This window comes from Hyla sarda, chromosome 1 (genome assembly GCF_029499605.1).
Source record: "Hyla sarda isolate aHylSar1 chromosome 1, aHylSar1.hap1, whole genome shotgun sequence".
Classification (NCBI taxonomy): Eukaryota; Metazoa; Chordata; class Amphibia; order Anura; family Hylidae; genus Hyla; species Hyla sarda.
The window spans coordinates 223,695,829-223,713,615 of record NC_079189.1 but is presented as its reverse complement, the minus strand read 5'-3'; the positions used below and the strand labels follow the sequence as shown (position 1 = coordinate 223,713,615).

Sequence of the window (17,787 nt, the reverse complement as noted above, 5' to 3'; positions counted from 1 at the left end):
CGAAGCCCTGGGCAAAATCAAAAGTGGGGCCCCAAAAGTTGTAATAGTGTACTAACCAGATTTGCAAATGTTTGGTCACTTCTAATACCATAAAAAAATATCTAAAAAGCAATTGAAAAGTCCCACCAAAACAAAAATGGTACCGATAAAAACTACAAAGCAAAAAATGAGCCCTCATACATCCCCATATACAGAAAATTATAGGGAGTTATAGGGATCAGAATAGTACAATTTTTTATTTTTGTATAGTTCCCCCACATTAGGTTGGCAGCATAGTTCCCCCACATTAGGTTGTAGTTGCCCCCACATTCGGTTGGCAGTATAGGTTCCCCCACATTCGGTTGGCAGTATAGGTCCCCCCACATTAGGCTGGCAGTATAGGTCCACCCACAAAAGGTGCAGTATAGTTCCCCCACATTAGGTGCAGTATAGTTCCCTCACATTAGGTGCAGTATAGTTCACCCACATTAGGGGCAGTATAGTTCCCCCAAATTAGGTGCAGTATAGTTCCCCCACATTAGGTGCAGTAAAGTTCCCCCACATTAGGTGCAGTATAGTTCCCCCACATAGGTGCAGCATAGTTCCCCACAATAGGTGCAGTATAGTTCCCCACAATAGGTGCAGTATAGTTCCCCACATTAGGTGCAGTATAGCTCCCCCACAGACATACATCCTTCAGCCATATACAGTGTATACAGTGCCTGTGTACTCCCCCACTTCAGTGCTCTGTCCACCACTCCTCCGGTCAGGGGTCACAATCTACTGCTATGGCCTATAGGCCATAGCAGTAGGTCCCGGTACCGGAGGAGCGGTGGTCGCAGCACTGAAGATGACGTGCAGGTAACCTACCATGCGCACGTGTCCTCCTCCTCGATGTTCCGCTCCTCCGTTACTATGGGCGCACGCAGGAGACATCAGTGACGTCTCTGTCTGCGCTACCTTCTGGCGGCCCCTGCATTTTTAAAGTTAACGCGGGGCCACAGAAAGGTAACCGGGACATCCTTATGTCCAGAAAAGATCTTTTGGGACACAGGGATGTCCCCATTGTGACGGGGCCCCCTGCGGGCTGCTCAGTAGCGGGTCCCCCCCTGGATCCATCACTGAGCAGCCCGCAGGGGGCCCCCGGGGGATGGGGGCCCTGGGCAATTGCCCGGATTGCCCCGCCCTAACGCCAGCCCTGAGCTTGTGACATACAAGACATCAAATTTATGGAAATGGAAAGCAGAAGATGATTTCTATAGCCTTACCTTGAAATTCTTCTGATATGTTTTGTACTGAAAAGCATGTTTTTGTAACTCATCAATGATGATCTGCAAGTCAGCCAGGATTTGTGTAATTTTAGTTTGATCAGTGCCAATATCCAGAATCTGTGGATCCTGCAAAAAATCAGATTTGCATTAACTAATGTTTACATCTCCAATACTGCCAGACAGTATTCTAGAAAAAAATCTATAATGACAGTTGTGACATATTGATTAGATAATTGGTTCTTTATGTTATTAACTTTATTTTGTATTAAGTCAGCAATTGTAATTGTCATTCCATAAAATGGCATACATACTGGTTAGAGATGCACACAAGGAGAGATACAGAGAAAAGGCTCAAATCAGCTTCTGTAGAAAACACATCAAAAATGCAATAAAAGTGTACCTGTACTTTCAAAAGAAGTTTAAAAACCTACACGGAATTGTTACATTAACTTTTCAAAGTGATGACAAGGTGATTTTAGTACTCTTATTGCTGTTATTGATCTCAGGTATTTATCATTCTCCTCATTTCAGGGTGCTGGACTAGAGTTGGGCTGCCAGCAGTTCTCACATTTGGACTTACTTCTCTGGCCAATCACAGGAGAGCACCTACATATCTTTGCAATGACATAATGCTGAAGAAAATGGGCTGGCACTGTGCTGGGGGAAGATTTACACAGTACAGTACTGTGAATGGCATGTGGGGGGGGGGATCCCCACCAATTAAGGGAATACATGGTCTGGAGTTGTGCAGCATAAATATTCCTTTAAACATGATAAATTAAATGAACTGTAGATATGATCAGTCTGTAAAAATACCTGAGATTGCTGCTTTACTTCCTTGACATCCTTATTTAGCTCTGCAATGTCTTTATCCAGGGACCGACAAAATTTCTCAATGCTGCCATCTCTCTCACCTACAGATTTGTCAATAGCATTTCGAACAGCCAATATAGAAGGCTTTAGAGTAGCAAACACTGCAAAGTCCTCTGGAGGCGTAGGTACAGCATAGCTTTCAATTAGTTGATACATCTGTGCAACCACATTGGACTCTTCTTCAAGAACATCAATCTAAAAGGGAATTGTAAATCAGTCATAAAGGGGATGATTTATCAAAACCTGTCCAGAGGAGTTGCCCATGGCAACCAATCAGATCGCTTCTTTAATTTTTCAGAGGCCTTTTCAAAAATGAAAGAAGCGATGTGATTGGTTGCAAGAGGCAACTCAGCAACTTTTCCTCTGGACAGATTTTGATAAATCTTCACCTAAATGTACATCTATGTGGCTTAAATATTATTATACATAATTATTGATAAAAGGTCTCAAAACATAGTAATTCTGCTATGTTCCCAGTTCTGCTATGTTCCCCACTAAGGCCACTAAGCTACTACTGATGGCAACCTGAGTCTCATTGAGTAAAGCAATAAGTTCTCAGAAATATTACCCTGAACTTGTCATAATTTTCAACAGTAGAACTGAATGGAGACAAGCAACAGCATTTTACAGCAGAAGATATACGGATGAGGTTTTCCCCACTGACCTCAATGGGAAAGTCAAAATCCTAAATGAGCCCTACCCCCCACGCCACAGCACCTGTCCGCTCTCCCGTATCGCTCTGGTACCTGATGTACGCGTGAATAAAGAAAAAACGTTTTAACTGCATAATCCTAATCTTGCACTTGGAACTAAATGAGACTATGTTGACAGTATTTTGTTCCGTATTTTTAGCCAAAACCAATACAGATATTTGCACATTTTCTGTGGATCTATTCCTGGTTTTGGTTAAAATACTGACCAAAATACTACATGGCCTAAGTCTAAATTGTTGCGGATTTAGCTGCTAAATGATCTGCAAAAAAAAAATAAAAAAATCTTCAATTGCTACACATTGGGGGGGGGGTCCGTTTACATAAACTGTGCTTAAAAGGGGGTACTCTTTTCTAATCAACTGGTGCTAGAAAGTTAAACTCATTTGTAAATTACTTCTATTAAAAATCGTAATCCTTCCAGTACTTATTAGCTGCTGTATACAACAGAGAACGTTGTATATAGTTATTTTCTGTCTGACCACAGTGCTCTCTGCTGACACCTCTGTCCATGTCAGGAACTGTCCAGTGCAGAAGAGGTTTGCTATGGGGATTTGTTCCTGACATGGATAGAGGTGTCAGCAGAGAGCACTGTCATCAGACAGAAAATAACTATTATACAACTTCCTCTACCGCATACACTAGCTGTTAAGTACTGGAAGGATTAAGATTTTTTTATGGAAGTAATTTACAAATCTGATAAACTTTTTGGCAGCAGTTGATTTGAAAAAATAGTTTTCCACCGGAGTACCCCTTTAAAATCCACAGCAATGCCTACCAAACTACTATTGATTTGATAAGAATTGGATACTGTGGATTAACATGCTAAAAAGATGAAGATTTTTCCCAGTAAAATATTAGCAGTACTTCTGCATGTAAATAAGCAGTAGCAAATGTACACCAAATCATGAGGTCTTTTGTGAGCTCTGTAGTGGATTTTAGATGAACATGTCATCTAGAGCCAGATGCTTAAAGGGGTACCCCTTAACAACGCAGGGCTCATACGTCGAGCGCCGGCTCCCACGATATAACTCGGTGACCCCGTGTCATATCGGGTCGGTCCTGGGACCTGTGGCTAATACCAAACATCATCGATCGCAGTGACCGGTATTAACCCTTTAGACGCGGCGATCAAAGTTGATTGCCGCATCTAGAGTGAAAGTAAAAGAATTTCCAGCAGCTCAGTCAGGCTGATTGGGACCACCGCAGTGAAACCGCGGTGTCTCAATCAGCTATATGGACACGAGGAGGTTCCCTACCTGCCTCCTCGTTGTCAGATCATCGAATGACTGCTCCATGCCTGAGATCCAGGCAGGAGCAGTCGAGCACCTCTTAAGGATGCAGGGCGAACCTGTACGCCCTGTGCCCGGTCCCGGTATTTAAAACGGGTCGGTCCCGGCGGCTTAGCCGGGACCCTGGGCTAATAGCACGCGGCACAACGATCGTTGTGGCGCGCTATTAACTCTTAAAACGCGGCGATCAAAGTTGATCGCCGTGTCTAAAACGAAAGTAAAAGCTTCCCGGCAGCTCAGTCGGGCTGATCGGGACTATTGCGATCAGCTAGCACGCGAGCGGAGGTCCGCCGTTACCTTGCTCCGTCACGTGTGATCGGCATTTGATTGCTTCAAGCCTGAGCTACAGGCTTGAGCAATCAACCACCTATAACGCTGATTCATGCAAAGCTAAGGCATTGCAGGGATCCATGTAAAAGATCAATGCGTGCATTGTTATAGCCCCCCTATGGGAGCAAAAAAATTCCAAAGTCCAAAATAGCGTATTTTTGGTCACTTTTTATATCATGAAAAAATTTATAAAAAGCAATCAAACAGTCTGATCAATACAAAAATACATACAATAAAAACTTCAGAACACGGCGCAAAAAATTAGCCCTCATACCGGCCCGTACGCTGAAAAATAAGAAAGTTATAGGGGTCAGAAGATGAGAATATTTAACATATAAATTTTCCTGCATGTAGTTATGATTTTTTTCAGAAGTACGACAAAATCAAACCTATATAAGTAGGGTATCATTTTAATTGTATGGACCTACAGAATAAAGATTAGGTGTCATTTTTACCGAAAAATGCACTGCGTAGAAACGGAAGCCCCCAAAATCTACAAAATGAAATTGTTTCTTCAATTTTGTTGCACAATTCATTTTTTTTCTGTTTTGCCATGGATGTTTTGGTAAAATGACTAATGTCACTGCAAAGTAGAATTGGTGGTGCAAAAAATAAGCCCTCATATGGAATTTTATGTGCAAAATTGAAAGCGTTATGATTTTTAGAAGGTGATGAGGAAAAAATGAAAAGGCAAAAACGGAAAAACGCTGAGTCCTTAAGGGGTTAACCTATGGCATAGCATTGATCAGTGTGGGCAATCAGTGTAATGCATGTTATAGTCCCCTATGGGGGCTATAACATTGCAAAGAAAAATTTAAAAACAAAAAGTTAAAGATAATTTAACCCCTTTCCTAATAAAAGTTTGAATCACCCCCCTTTTCCCATTTAAAAAAACTGTGTAAATAAAAATAAATATAAACACCGTGTGCGTAAATGTCCGAATAATAAAAATATATCATTAATTAAACCACACCTTCAATGGCGTACACGTAAAAAAAAAATCCAAACTCCAAAATAGCGTATTTTTGGTCACTTTTTATACTATAAAAAAAAAGGAATAAAAAGCGATCAAAAAGTCCAACCAAAACAAAAATGGTACCGATGAAAACTTCAGATCACATACATCCCCGTATGTGGAAAAATAAAAAGTTATAGGGGTCAGTAGAGGACATTTTTAAATATATAAATTTTCGTGCATGTAGATTTTTTTTCGTGCATGTAGATTTTTTTCCAGAAGACAAAATCAAACCTATATAAGTAGGGTATCATTTCAATCATATGGACCTACAGAATAAAAAGAAGGTGTCATTTTTACCAAAAAATTTACTGCGTAGAAACGGAAGCCCCCCAAAATGTACAAAATGGCAGTTTTTTTTTTTCAATTTTGTTGCACAATTATTTTTTTTTTTTTTTGGTTTAGCCGTAGACTTTTGGGTAAAATGACTGATGTCATTACAAAGTATAATTGGTGGCGCAAAAAAAAAGCCATCATATGAGTCTGTAGATGCAAAATTGAAAGGGTTATAATTTTTAAAAGGTGAGGAGGAAAAAACGAAAGTACAAAAAAGGAAAACCTTGAGTCCTTAAAGGGTTAAACGTGTTCTTTTTTTTTCTAATTAGTTCCTATTTTTTTATTTTATTTTTTTGTTTTGTACATTATTATGGGTACAGTCATCTTTTCTGTGCTTCTGCTTTGTTCTGTTAATAGTGTTCAGAGATATACTTTACAGCAGCCACATAGCAATAAGAAACAATAGTCTGGAGTCGATTCACTACATTTTATGGGAGAGTGACCATCACCTTCTGTCAGTGGTGTATACAGTCTTATACTATCGTTCCCTCTCTTTGTAATCTTTCCTGTGATAATAATGAGACTGATGAAAAGTTTTCTCTACAAAGAAGGAAGTGTCAGTTTATTATTATTATTAAACTTAGTAGCCAGAGTGAAAACTTCAAGGTTTCAGAAATATTTTAAAGGTAACCATCACCTTCAAGGGGCCGGAGCTACAAGTCATGAGGGAGGTCCCAAGCAGGTTCTCCTGGCCCCATAAGCCTTAATTGATAGATCTTTCTCTGTTTGGCTATAGGGAGAGATCTATCAATCAAGGTCAGAGGGGCAGGAAGGAGCCACCAGGGACCTTCCTGATAACTAGTGGTTCTGGAACCATTATAGGTTGACTTTAGATATTTATTAGTAAATAGTAAAATGGATAATTAGAAAAAGTATCAATAAAAATTATTTTTAAAAAAAGCTTTAACCTGAAAACCAAATTTAAATAATAAGAATTACATTTATCAAAATGCGCATTTGCTAAGCAACCTTTAGAGTACATTCACATGTGAGCATTTTTGCTGCAGATTTGCTGCCACATATTTTGCTTCCCATTGTTTTCAATGGACAGCAAAATCTGCAGCAGCAAATCTGCAGCAGATCTGCAGCGGAAAATACACACATATGAACGCACCTTTAGGGTATGTTTACACGAGCTGACCTACAGCGTATTTTATGCTGCGGATCCGCCGCTGAAGGACTCCTGTATGCTGGCTTTACATGTGTCTGCTCGGAGTGGCAATACGCCACTACAAGCTGACACACTGCTATGTGCGAGTCGCAGCGCGCATGCGCAGTATACTCGCACATCGCAGCTGCTCTCTGCCTAGCTCATGGAGCAGGGGGAGCGGCCGTGATGTGTGCGAGTATACAGCGCATGCGTGGCGACTCACACATCGCTTGAGTGTGTCTGCTCGTAGTGGCATTTTGCCACTCCGAGCAGGCACATTAAAGCCACCATGCAGCGGTCCTTCAGCGGTGGATCTGCAGCATAAAATATGCTGTGGGTCCACTCGTGTGAACGTACCCTTAGGCTGGTTTCCCACAGAGCATTTTGCAGCATTTCATTTTTAACTGCATTTTTTGTTCTACACACCCTCTGTTTCAATGGCACTCTTCAATGTTTAGTTTTGCTTGTTCTTGCATCATCATATTAGCAGCAGCGCTGGGTATAAGGTATTGCATTGTGGTCCCATTCAAGTGTACACTGAAATGATGTAGTACCTTGCACTGCCACAACTAAGGCTAGGTTCCGACTACGGAATTTCCGCCTGCAATTCTGCTTTGAAATTGCAGGCAGAAATTCCGCTTGCTAAAATGTATAGTGTAGTGAATGGGTTTCCGGTCACAAATTCACACTTCGGAATTTGTGAAGCGGAATTTGTGAACGGAAAATCCGCTTGGAAATTTCCGCCTGAAGAAAGGGGTTGCTCATTCTTCAGGCGGAAACACATTGTAGTCTATTGGAGACTGCAGTGTCTGCGCGGTCCTAGCGCCGACTGATTCAGTCAGCGCTGGTACAAAGACTAGCAAGAATAAACAATGAAAAGGCTGTGGTGTTTGCATAAGTGCCAGTTCCCCATTAAATAGCTGGTTGATGTGGGTTCTTGTAGTGGGAGCCCCACAGATCTAACATTAATCCTGTAGATTAATCAATTTTATGGACTTGATATCCTGTTTAAAAAATAAAACTGCACAAAACACTTGGGAAAATGCAAAATGAGAAAGAAATACTTGAAAAGCATAGTACTTTAAATGGCAAGCAATTAAAAATGATATAACAGTATAGTGTGGGGAAAAAGCCTTATGCAGCCATACAAACACCAGATATTTTTAAATTATCCATATGCTTACTTTAAAAAAAAATGTCCCAATAAACATAGGACTGTGTATAATGGTGTATGTTTCAAGGGCTCTGTACACATTTACATTAGTCTTCCATATGATTCTTCAGCTTGGATGTAAGTGCATTTACGTCATATTACCATATGTTTACATTTCATTGTCACATGCTGTTTTCCAAAATGATTTTCTTAACTTACCCGTTCCTGAATGTCATCCAAGAATATTAAAGTATTTACATATTCCAAAGTGGTGGTGGGGTAGAATTCAAGCTTAAACTGGGCATCTTGAGCTTCTGCTATGATGGCATCCATTTTTTTCTTAGCAAGAATTGGCAGAATTTCGTTTATTGCCTAGAAAGGAAACATATATATATATATATATATATATATATATATATATATATATATATATATATATATAATCACATTAGTCTAAATAATAAGAAAAAGGTTTTTAGGGTCATTCACGCTTAGGAAAATATCATAACAGCTACCGTATATACTCGAGTATAAGCCGACCGGAATATAAGCCGAGGCCCCTAATTTCACCCCAAAAACCCAGAAAAAAAAAAAAAAAAAAAAAAAAAAAAAAAAAAAAAAGTTATTGACTCGACTATAAGCCTAGGGTGGGAAATACATCATCCCCCCTGTCATCATCCAGACCCCCGTCATTAACATCCTCATCATCATCACCCTGTCATCATCCCTCCCTTCATCATTACCCTGTCATCATCCCCCACTTCATCATTACCCTATCATCATCCCCCTCATCATAATTACCCTGTCATCAACCCCCCTTCATCATCCCCCCTTCATCATCACCACCTGTCATCATCCCCCTGTCATCATCCCACACCCCCTTCATCATCCCCACCTGTCATCATCCCCTTGTCATCATCCCACCCCCCCTTCATCATCACCACCTGTCATCATCCCCTTGTCATCATCCCACCCCCCCTTCATCATCACCACCTGTCATCAGCCCCCCCCCCCACCCCTTCATCATCACTGCTTGTCAATGTCTGAATACAGTGGTCTTCAACCTGCAGACCTCCAGATGTTCCAAAACTACAACTCCCAGCATGCCCGGACAGCCATCGGCTGTCCGGGCATGCTGGGAGTTGTAGTTTTTGAAACATCTGGAGGTCCGCAGGTTGAAGAATACTGAGGGCGGAGAGTTCACTCGAGTATAAGCCGAGGGGGGTGTTTTCAGCATGAAAAATCGTGCTGAAAAACTCTGCTTATACTCGAGTATATACGGTATTTAGATTTACAATAACATTCCATCTCATGATGTTGGTGAAGTGTCATTACATTAGAGTGGAAGTAAAGTGAGGAACAGTCAGTGAACCATTAAGTTCTATTTATTATATATTATATTGTATATAATATTATATTTGTATTTAACACTTCAGATTTATATGAATGGAATCTAGAATCTAGTCACTGTGGAGGAGATTTTACCTTTTTGCAATTGCTCTATAAGACAACCTACACGAGTTGTCCAATAAGAACCAGAAAGCTACAGATTATAAAAAGGTATAAGGCCCTTTTACACAGGCAGTTCACCAGATGAATTTCTTAGGCTAGGTTCAAACTACCGAATTTCCGGCTGGACAAAATCGGTCCAGCAATTCTGAGTGCGCCATTAATCAGTCAGCGCTCAGACCGCAAGGACATTGCTGTTCCCCTAGATGGCAATGTCTGCAGTGCGGAATCAGTCTAAAAAATGAGCAAGCTCATTCTTTCGATGGCTGAATTTTAGGGCAGATAGCCAAAATCTTGTAGTGTGCATTGTGCAGAGGAATCCCATTGATAGCAATAAGATTCTGCTGCACTGGAATTTGCATGTGTGAACATACCCTTAGACTTTAGCAGCCAGTAGCACATCCTTGGTTTGATTATGTGATTTGTTTAAACTTACAAGTGGGTTGGAGAAGTTCATTTTTCAGGGAAGTATTGTCATGGGCAAAAAGCTATTTGATCTACAGTATAATCACAATTGATGTGTTTTATGAAGGTATGAAGTCATTTGAGGTACTTTAGGAATACCACACAATCCAGGTGTTTTTTTATTGTTGTGTGTGCTCCATAGTGATCTGTACATTGTATGTGTAAAAGCTGCAGTAACAATGAGAAAAGGATTCAGACTGAAGCTCATACCATACAATACTCAGCAGTGTAAGGGGGCAGAACCTGATGCTCCAGCACTGTGGAGCATTGTTTGATTAAATGTTAAAGGGGTATTCAAGGAAAAAACTTTTTTATATATATCAACTGGCTCCAGAAAGTTAAACAGATTTGTAAATTAGGACTAAAAAGTGAAGCTCAACCACCAAAAATGAGCGAGGTCAACTAAAAACTCTCTCCCACCGAGAGATAACAATATATAGAAAACTGAAAAATATTAGTCCTCAGCTCAATATCTAAAATAGTTTCAATGATAGATGTCTGGTATCAGAAAGACTGAAAAAACTAAGATGTACAATCAAATGATTTAATTGATGTAAAAGATAGATAAAAAATAGATTTTGCGTTTCCCGTAGGGCCCTACGGTAGGGCAGTGCTAAAATTACAATAAATGAAAAATATCTAAAATGTCCACTACAGCTGTCATGCATGGATAGCAAAAATAGCATATATGGTACAAAGATATCAATATATATATATCGTGCAACGATTACATCCAAGGGATAAACTATAAAATATGCTCTATATAACATTTATATCCAAATGTGTAAACCTGTATTTATAAGCAAATCACCCTGCAAAAACAATAATAAACAACTATTGTTATTGTTTTTGCAGGGTGATTTGCTTATAAATACAGGTTTATACAGTTGGATATAAATGTTATATAGAGCTTATTTTATGGTTTATCCCTTGGATGTAATCGTTGCACGATATATATATTGATATCTTTGTACCATATATGCTATTTTTGCTATCCATGCATGACAGCTGTAGTGGACATTTTAGATATTTTTCATTTATTGTAATTTTAGCACTGCGCTCCCTACGGGAAACGCAAAATCTATTTTGTATCTATCTTTTACATCAATTAAATCATTTGATTGTACATCTCAGTTTTTTCAGTCTTTCTGATACCAGACATCTATCATTGAATCTATTTAAGATATTGAGCTGAGGACTAATATTTTTCCGTTTTCTACAGATTTGTAAATTACTTCTATTAAAAAATCTTAATCCTTTCAGTACTTATGAGCTTCTGAAGTTAAGGTTGTTCTTTTCCGTCTAAGTGCTCTTTGATGACACGTGTCTCGGGGAACGCCCAGTTTAGAAGAGGTTTGCTATGGGGATTTGCTTCTAAACAGGGTGTTTCCCAAGACACGTGTCATCAGAGAGGACTTAAAAAGAAAAGAACAACCTTAACTTCAGAAGCTCATAAGTACTGAAAGGATTAAGATTTTTAAATAGAAGTAATTTACAAATCTGTTTAACTTTCTGGAGCCAGTTCATATATAAAAAAAAGTTTTTTCCTGGATAACCCATTTAAAATGTATTAAATTGAACTGAAAACATGTCATTCCTGTTTCATAAAAGGCCACTTACCAGAAAGGAATAGAACCAATAATGGATGAAACCTCTAGGGGGCCATGGCTATCTAATTGGCTATTTAATTTTCTCTATCAATATATAACCTATTTCCCCCATCCATTTATTGCCACTTACCTCTAAGCATATTTTTGGTGATGGAATTATTTTCTCTTTTAATTTTTTGGAATCTATCAGCAGTAATCCTAGATTAATCTCCTGTATTATTGCCATAGCCTCCTTGTGTTCTTTGTGGTATTTACGTAACTGCTCAGCAAAGAAATCAACACCTTAATGGTATAAAATAAGAAGATGTAAGTATGTTATTCATAAAATATGGACAAATGTAACGTAAAATGCAAAAGACCAACATAAAAACACTGTGAAAATATGGTATAGTTTAATGTGATTTCAGCAACAAAGATCCAGAAAGTGTAAAGAAAAGCGCCACAAACAAACATTTTGTAGTGCATTTTATATTTTTCATTCAGAGAACAAAAACATTAGGAAATATTCTAAAGATGTTGTGAAAACACCCTAGGTCTGGAAAGCCTTCATTTCCCAACTAGTCAAACAACATTTCTTCAATAGCAAACACAAAATAGAACCAAAAGTGTCATGTAAAAATAATTCTCAACTCTGCAAATAAAGGACTAGAGGGTTTACAATTATAAATTGTTGATGTTTATAGATTAGAAAATGATTATGTTCCTTCTAAGCAGATGTCACAGGAAAAGATAAGTGTCAAAAAGAAATAACATGTTTGTTAAATACTTATTATACCATGGTCCTCTTCTTTTAGTGCTTTCAAATCCAAGCTTTCATTTTCTTTGAAAAACAATCGAAACCTTTCAAACGTACAGGCATACACATTGGCTGTATTAAAAGCAGACTGTAAGGCTTCCTAAAACACAATGGCAAATGTACATGTTTACTTTCAACCTACAGTGAAATGCTTGATTTTCCAACTAAAACATGAACATTTATTAGTGTTATACATATGAAAAGATGTTTGCTGACATACAGCATTTAAAAGGTACCTCTCATCAAAAATGTTTTTGATATATTATAGATTAATGTATGCAGAATAACTTTACAATTGCATGTTATTAAAAAATATGCTTCTTTCTATTTAATTTTCCACTTTGAAGAAATGACCACTAGGGGTCTCCCTACCAGTCCTGGCAGCAAGCATTTCAGACTCATGCTGGAGTCCTAAACACTCAGAGCTGCCAGTCTGCTTTGTTCACAAAGGAGAACACTCAGAGCTGCTGCCTGCTTTGTTCACAGCCTGTTTGGCTGTGAACAAAGCAGGCTGGCAGCTCTGAGTGTTTAGGACTCCAGCATGAGTCTGAAATGCTTGCTGACAGGACTGATCGGGAAAAATACAATAGAAAGAAGCATATTTTTCATTAACATGCTATTGGAAAGTTATTCAACATTCATTCATCTAAAATATATCAAAAGTTTATTTGATGAGAGGTACCCTTTAAGTATTTTTTATGCTACATTCCAGTATCAAGCAGGCTTTCATTTTTTGAACATAAAATACAATAAACGTTTCAAATATTTCACAGCAGAGCTTTTAGATCACATAAAAATGGGACCAAAATGATTTCCTTTTGAGACAGTCAGTGGGGAGCTCTGTTCCATTGAGCTCATCCCTCCTCCATCTCCAGTAGATTACCTCCATAAAGTGTCCCCTGCTTCCTTGTCTCTCTGCTGGAGAGGTTGCGGTCACCCTGGGTCCATTCTACATGTGTTCTAGCAATGCCCATGACCCTCCACCTTTTACAGGAAAAAGTGGAACTTAAAGGGGTATTCCAGGCAAAACCTTTTTTTATATATATCAACTGGCTCCGGAAAGTTAAAACAGATTTGTAAATTACTTCTATTAAAAAATCTTAATCCTTCCAATAGTTATTAGCTTCTGAAGTTTTCTGTCTAACTGCTCAATGATGATGTCACGTCCCGTGCATGATGGGAGAATATCCCCATAGGAACTGCACAGCTCCCGGGACGTGAGTCATCAGAGAGTAGTTAGACAGAAAACAACAACTCAACTTCAGAAGCTAATAACTATTGGAAGGATTAAGATTTTTTAATAGAAGTAATTTACAAATCTGTTTAACTTTCCGGAGACAGTTGATATATAAAAAAAAGTTTTGGCCTGGAATACCCCTTAAATGTCCTCATTTACAGCCTACTCTTTGTATTTTTCCCCTGCCTTCTTCCTCCTTCCCCATTCCGATATTCCACTCTTGACCAACTAGCACTCTATCCTGTTCCATTTGGTTAAAGGGGTATTCCAGGCAAAAACTTTTTTTTATATATCAACTGGCTCCGGAAAGATAAACAGATTTGTAAATTACTTCTATTAAAAAATATCTTCATCCTTCCAATAGTTATTAGCTTCTGAAGTTTTCTGTCTAACTGCTCAATGATGATGTCACGTCCCGGGAGCTGTGCATGATGGGAGAATATCCCCACAGGAACTGCACAGCTCCCGGGACGTGAGTCATCAGAAAGCAGTTAGACAGAAAACAGCAACTCAACTTCAGAAGCTAATAACTATTGGAAGGATTAAGATTTTTTAATAGAAGTAATTTATAAATCTGTTTAACTTTCCGCAGCCAGTTGATATATAAAAAAAAAGTTTTGGCCTGGAATACCCCTTTAATGCTGCCAGAGCTTGCATCCCTGCCCTATGGTGGCATTCGGAACACCCCACTCTACAGTTATGGATCACTAAGATCCTGGACATACAGCATATGGAGGAGCTCACTGCTTACCTCCATTACCGTATGGATCAGTTTGCAAAGATCTGGTTCTACTGCTCTGCCTTTCAGGACACATTAGAATACCTGCGCCTTATTGAATGATTTAGCCACTTCCTCTGGTCTTTTGGGGAGCCCCTGTCCCTTTAATTCCCCCATTTACCCTGGTGTAGGACCATTTTCTTTATTTATTTCTCCTACACTGTTTGCATTAGTTATATTTGCCCTGATAGGGTGTTACTTTGTGTTGGTCCGGTTCACGTTGAACACCCTGGTCCTCGCTACAGGAATGCCTTCTTGTTTCTTATTGCTGTTAATGAATATGTTTGATTCCCTGCGTAGGGAGATTGTGTTATATGCTTCTATTGAAAACTGATAAAAAATTATTTTAAAAAAATAGGATCAAAAATATATCAAACCTGTAAGGAATTTCTTTCCTACTATAGGCTTGTGAATTTAAAGACTCAACTTCGAATTCCTATTTTACATTAAGAAGGGAAAACTGCTGTAACATTGTCTTCAAGGTAGATTTTGGGGCATTATAAACTATGCAACAATACCACTCAAAGTCTGTCTATGGTGCTGCAATTTTTGGCACTTTTAGCAAGGGATGGAGAGAGCATAGGATATGTCACTAGTCTGTCTCCTCCTCACATTGCTACCGATAATTGCCCTGTAAGGCAAAAAAGTCACATCCTCTATAAAAGTCCAAAGCTAATGTATACTTGGAATTTGGAATGTAGCTCTGGGCTGTAGTACAAGCTGTAATGCAAGATGAATGCACGATACGTAATGCAATGTATTTACCGTATATACTCGAGTATAAGCCGAGTTTTTCAGCACGATTTTTCGTGCTGAAAACACCCCCCTCGGCTTATACTCGAGTGAACTCTCCACCCGCAGTGGTCTTCAACCTGCGGACCTCCAGAGCTTTCAAAACTACAACTCCCAGCAAGCCCGGGCAGCCATCGGCTGTCCGGGCTTGCTGGGAGTTGTAGTTTTGAAACCTCCGGAGGTCCGCAGGTTGAAGACCACTGCGGCCTTCAACATCATCCAGCCCCCTCTCACCCCCCTTTAGTTCTGTACAGTACTCACCTCCGCTCGGCGCTGGTCCGGTGCTGCAGGACTGTCCGGTGAGGAGGTCGTCCGCTGGGATAGTGGTTCCGGGCTGCTATCTTCACCGGGGAGGCCTCTTCTAAGCGCTTCGGGCCCGGCCCCAGAATAGTCACGTTGCCTTGACAACGACGCAGAGGTACGTTCATTGCCAACGTACTTCTGCGTCATTGTCAAGGCAACGCCTCTATTCTGGGCCCGAAGTGCGGAGAAGAGGCGCCCCCGGTGAAGATAGCAGCCCGGAACCACTATCCCACCGGACCACCTCCTTTCCGGACAGTCCTGCCCGGGCTTGCTGGGAGTTGTAGTTTTGAAACCTCTGGAGGTCCGCAGGTTGAAGACCACTGGGGGCGGATGATGACAAGAGGATGATGAAGGGGGTGTGTGGGATGATGACAAGAGGATGATGAAGGGGGGGTGTGGGATGATGAAGGGGGGTGGGGATGATGACAAGGGGATGATGAAGGGGGGTGTGGGATGATTACAAGGGGATGATGAAGGGGGGGTGTGGGATGATTACAAGGGGATGATGAAGGGGGGTGGGGATGATGACAAGGGGATGATGAAGGGGGGTGGGGATGATGACAAGGGGATGATGACAAGGGGATGATGAAGGGGGATGTGTGGGATGATGACAAGGGGATGATGACAGGTGATGATGATGAGGGTCTGGATGATGACAGGCGGTGATAATGATGAGGATGTTAATGACGGGTCTGGATGATGACAGGGGGGGATGATGTATTTCCCACCCTAGGCTTATACTCGAGTCAATAACTTTTCCTGGGATTTTGGGTTGAAATTAGGGGTCTCGGCTTATACTCGGGTCGGCTTATACTCGAGTATATACGGTACAAATGTCTTTATTTTTATGCAGATTACTGAAAACAGTATCAAAAGGGGCAGAACCAGTTTAAAGGCTAATGAAAATTTTCTTGCTGTGCACTTAAGGTAAGGAAGCACCTTCTCCATCTATAATATAAAACTCAATGGGGGAGATTTATCAAAACCTGTGCAGAGGAAGAGTGGTGCAGTTGCCCATAGCAACCAATCAGATTGCTTCTTTCATTTTCCACAGGCCTCTAAAGAGGCCTGTGGAAAATGAAAGAAGCAATCTGATTGGTTGCTATGGGCAACTGCACCACTCTTCCTCTGCACAGGTTTTGATAAATCTCCCCCAATGTGTGTGTGTGTGTGTGTGTTCCCCAATCACGTCCAAACGGCTAAAGATATTAACATGAAACTTGGCACACATGTTACTTATATGTCAACAACAAACATAGGATAGGTGATTTAACCCTTACTCACCCCCATTTGCCAGGGGCGGGGTTTATGTTTAAAGTCCCATACAAGTCAATGGGAAATATATGTTACTGCATAACTTCCAAACGGCTGGAGATATGTCGATAATACTTGGTCACGTGTTACTTATATGTCCGCTTAAAATATAGGATAGTCAATTTAACCCTTAACTACCCCCATTTGTGAGGGTCAGGGTTTTTGTTTAAAGTCCCAAGCAAATCAATGGGAAATGTATGTTCCCACATAACTTTCGTACAGCTGGAGATATTTCAATACCTGGTACAAATATTACAGGTCGGGATATGAGGACGGGAAGGGAGGTCGGGATATGAGGTCGGGATGGGAGGTCGGGATGGGAGGTCGAGATGGGAGGTCAGGATAGGAGGTCAGGATAGGAGGTCAGGATAGGAGGTCGGAATAGGAGGTCGGGATAGGCGGTCGGGGTATGAGGACGGGATATGGGGTTAGGATATGACAACAATATGTGAGGACGGGATATGAAGTCAAAAGCTTCCTCTGTTGATTTTCCTCCACAACAAAGATTAGGAAGGAAAAACCAGGCAACGCCGGGTACTCAGCTACAGTGGGGATCCAAAATTTGGGCACCCCAGGTAAAAATTTGTATTAATGTGCATAAAGAAGCCAAGGAAAGATGGAAAAATCTCCAAAAGGCATCAAATTACAGATTAGACATTCGTATAATATGTCAACAAAAGATAGATTTTATTTCCATCATTTACACTTTCAAAATAACAGAAAACAAAAATATGGTGTCTACAAAAGTGTGGGCACCCTGCAGAGTTAATATCTTGTACTGCCCCCTTTGGCAAGTATCACAACTTGTAAACGCTTTTTGTAGCAAGCCAAGAGTCTTTCGATTCTTGTTGGAGGTATTTTTGCCCATTCTTCC

General features: G+C 40.2%; 1 protein-coding gene across 4 annotated transcripts in view; it reads right to left on the bottom strand.

Annotated features, from left to right (window-relative positions):
- The window catches only part of DNAH6 (dynein axonemal heavy chain 6), a 400,640-nt gene that overhangs the window by 274,848 nt on the left and 108,005 nt on the right, over nucleotides 1–17,787 (bottom strand). For all 4 annotated transcript variants that reach the window (XM_056568811.1, XM_056568814.1, XM_056568815.1 and 1 more), the window contains 5 exons: nucleotides 12,469–12,589; nucleotides 11,824–11,975; nucleotides 8,329–8,481; nucleotides 2,067–2,318; nucleotides 1,248–1,376 (listed from right to left, as the gene is read on the bottom strand). In XM_056568811.1, coding sequence (XP_056424786.1) covers nucleotides 1,248–1,376; nucleotides 2,067–2,318; nucleotides 8,329–8,481; nucleotides 11,824–11,975; nucleotides 12,469–12,589 — 807 coding nt within the window. The remainder of the gene's footprint in view (nucleotides 1–1,247; nucleotides 1,377–2,066; nucleotides 2,319–8,328; nucleotides 8,482–11,823; nucleotides 11,976–12,468; nucleotides 12,590–17,787) is intronic.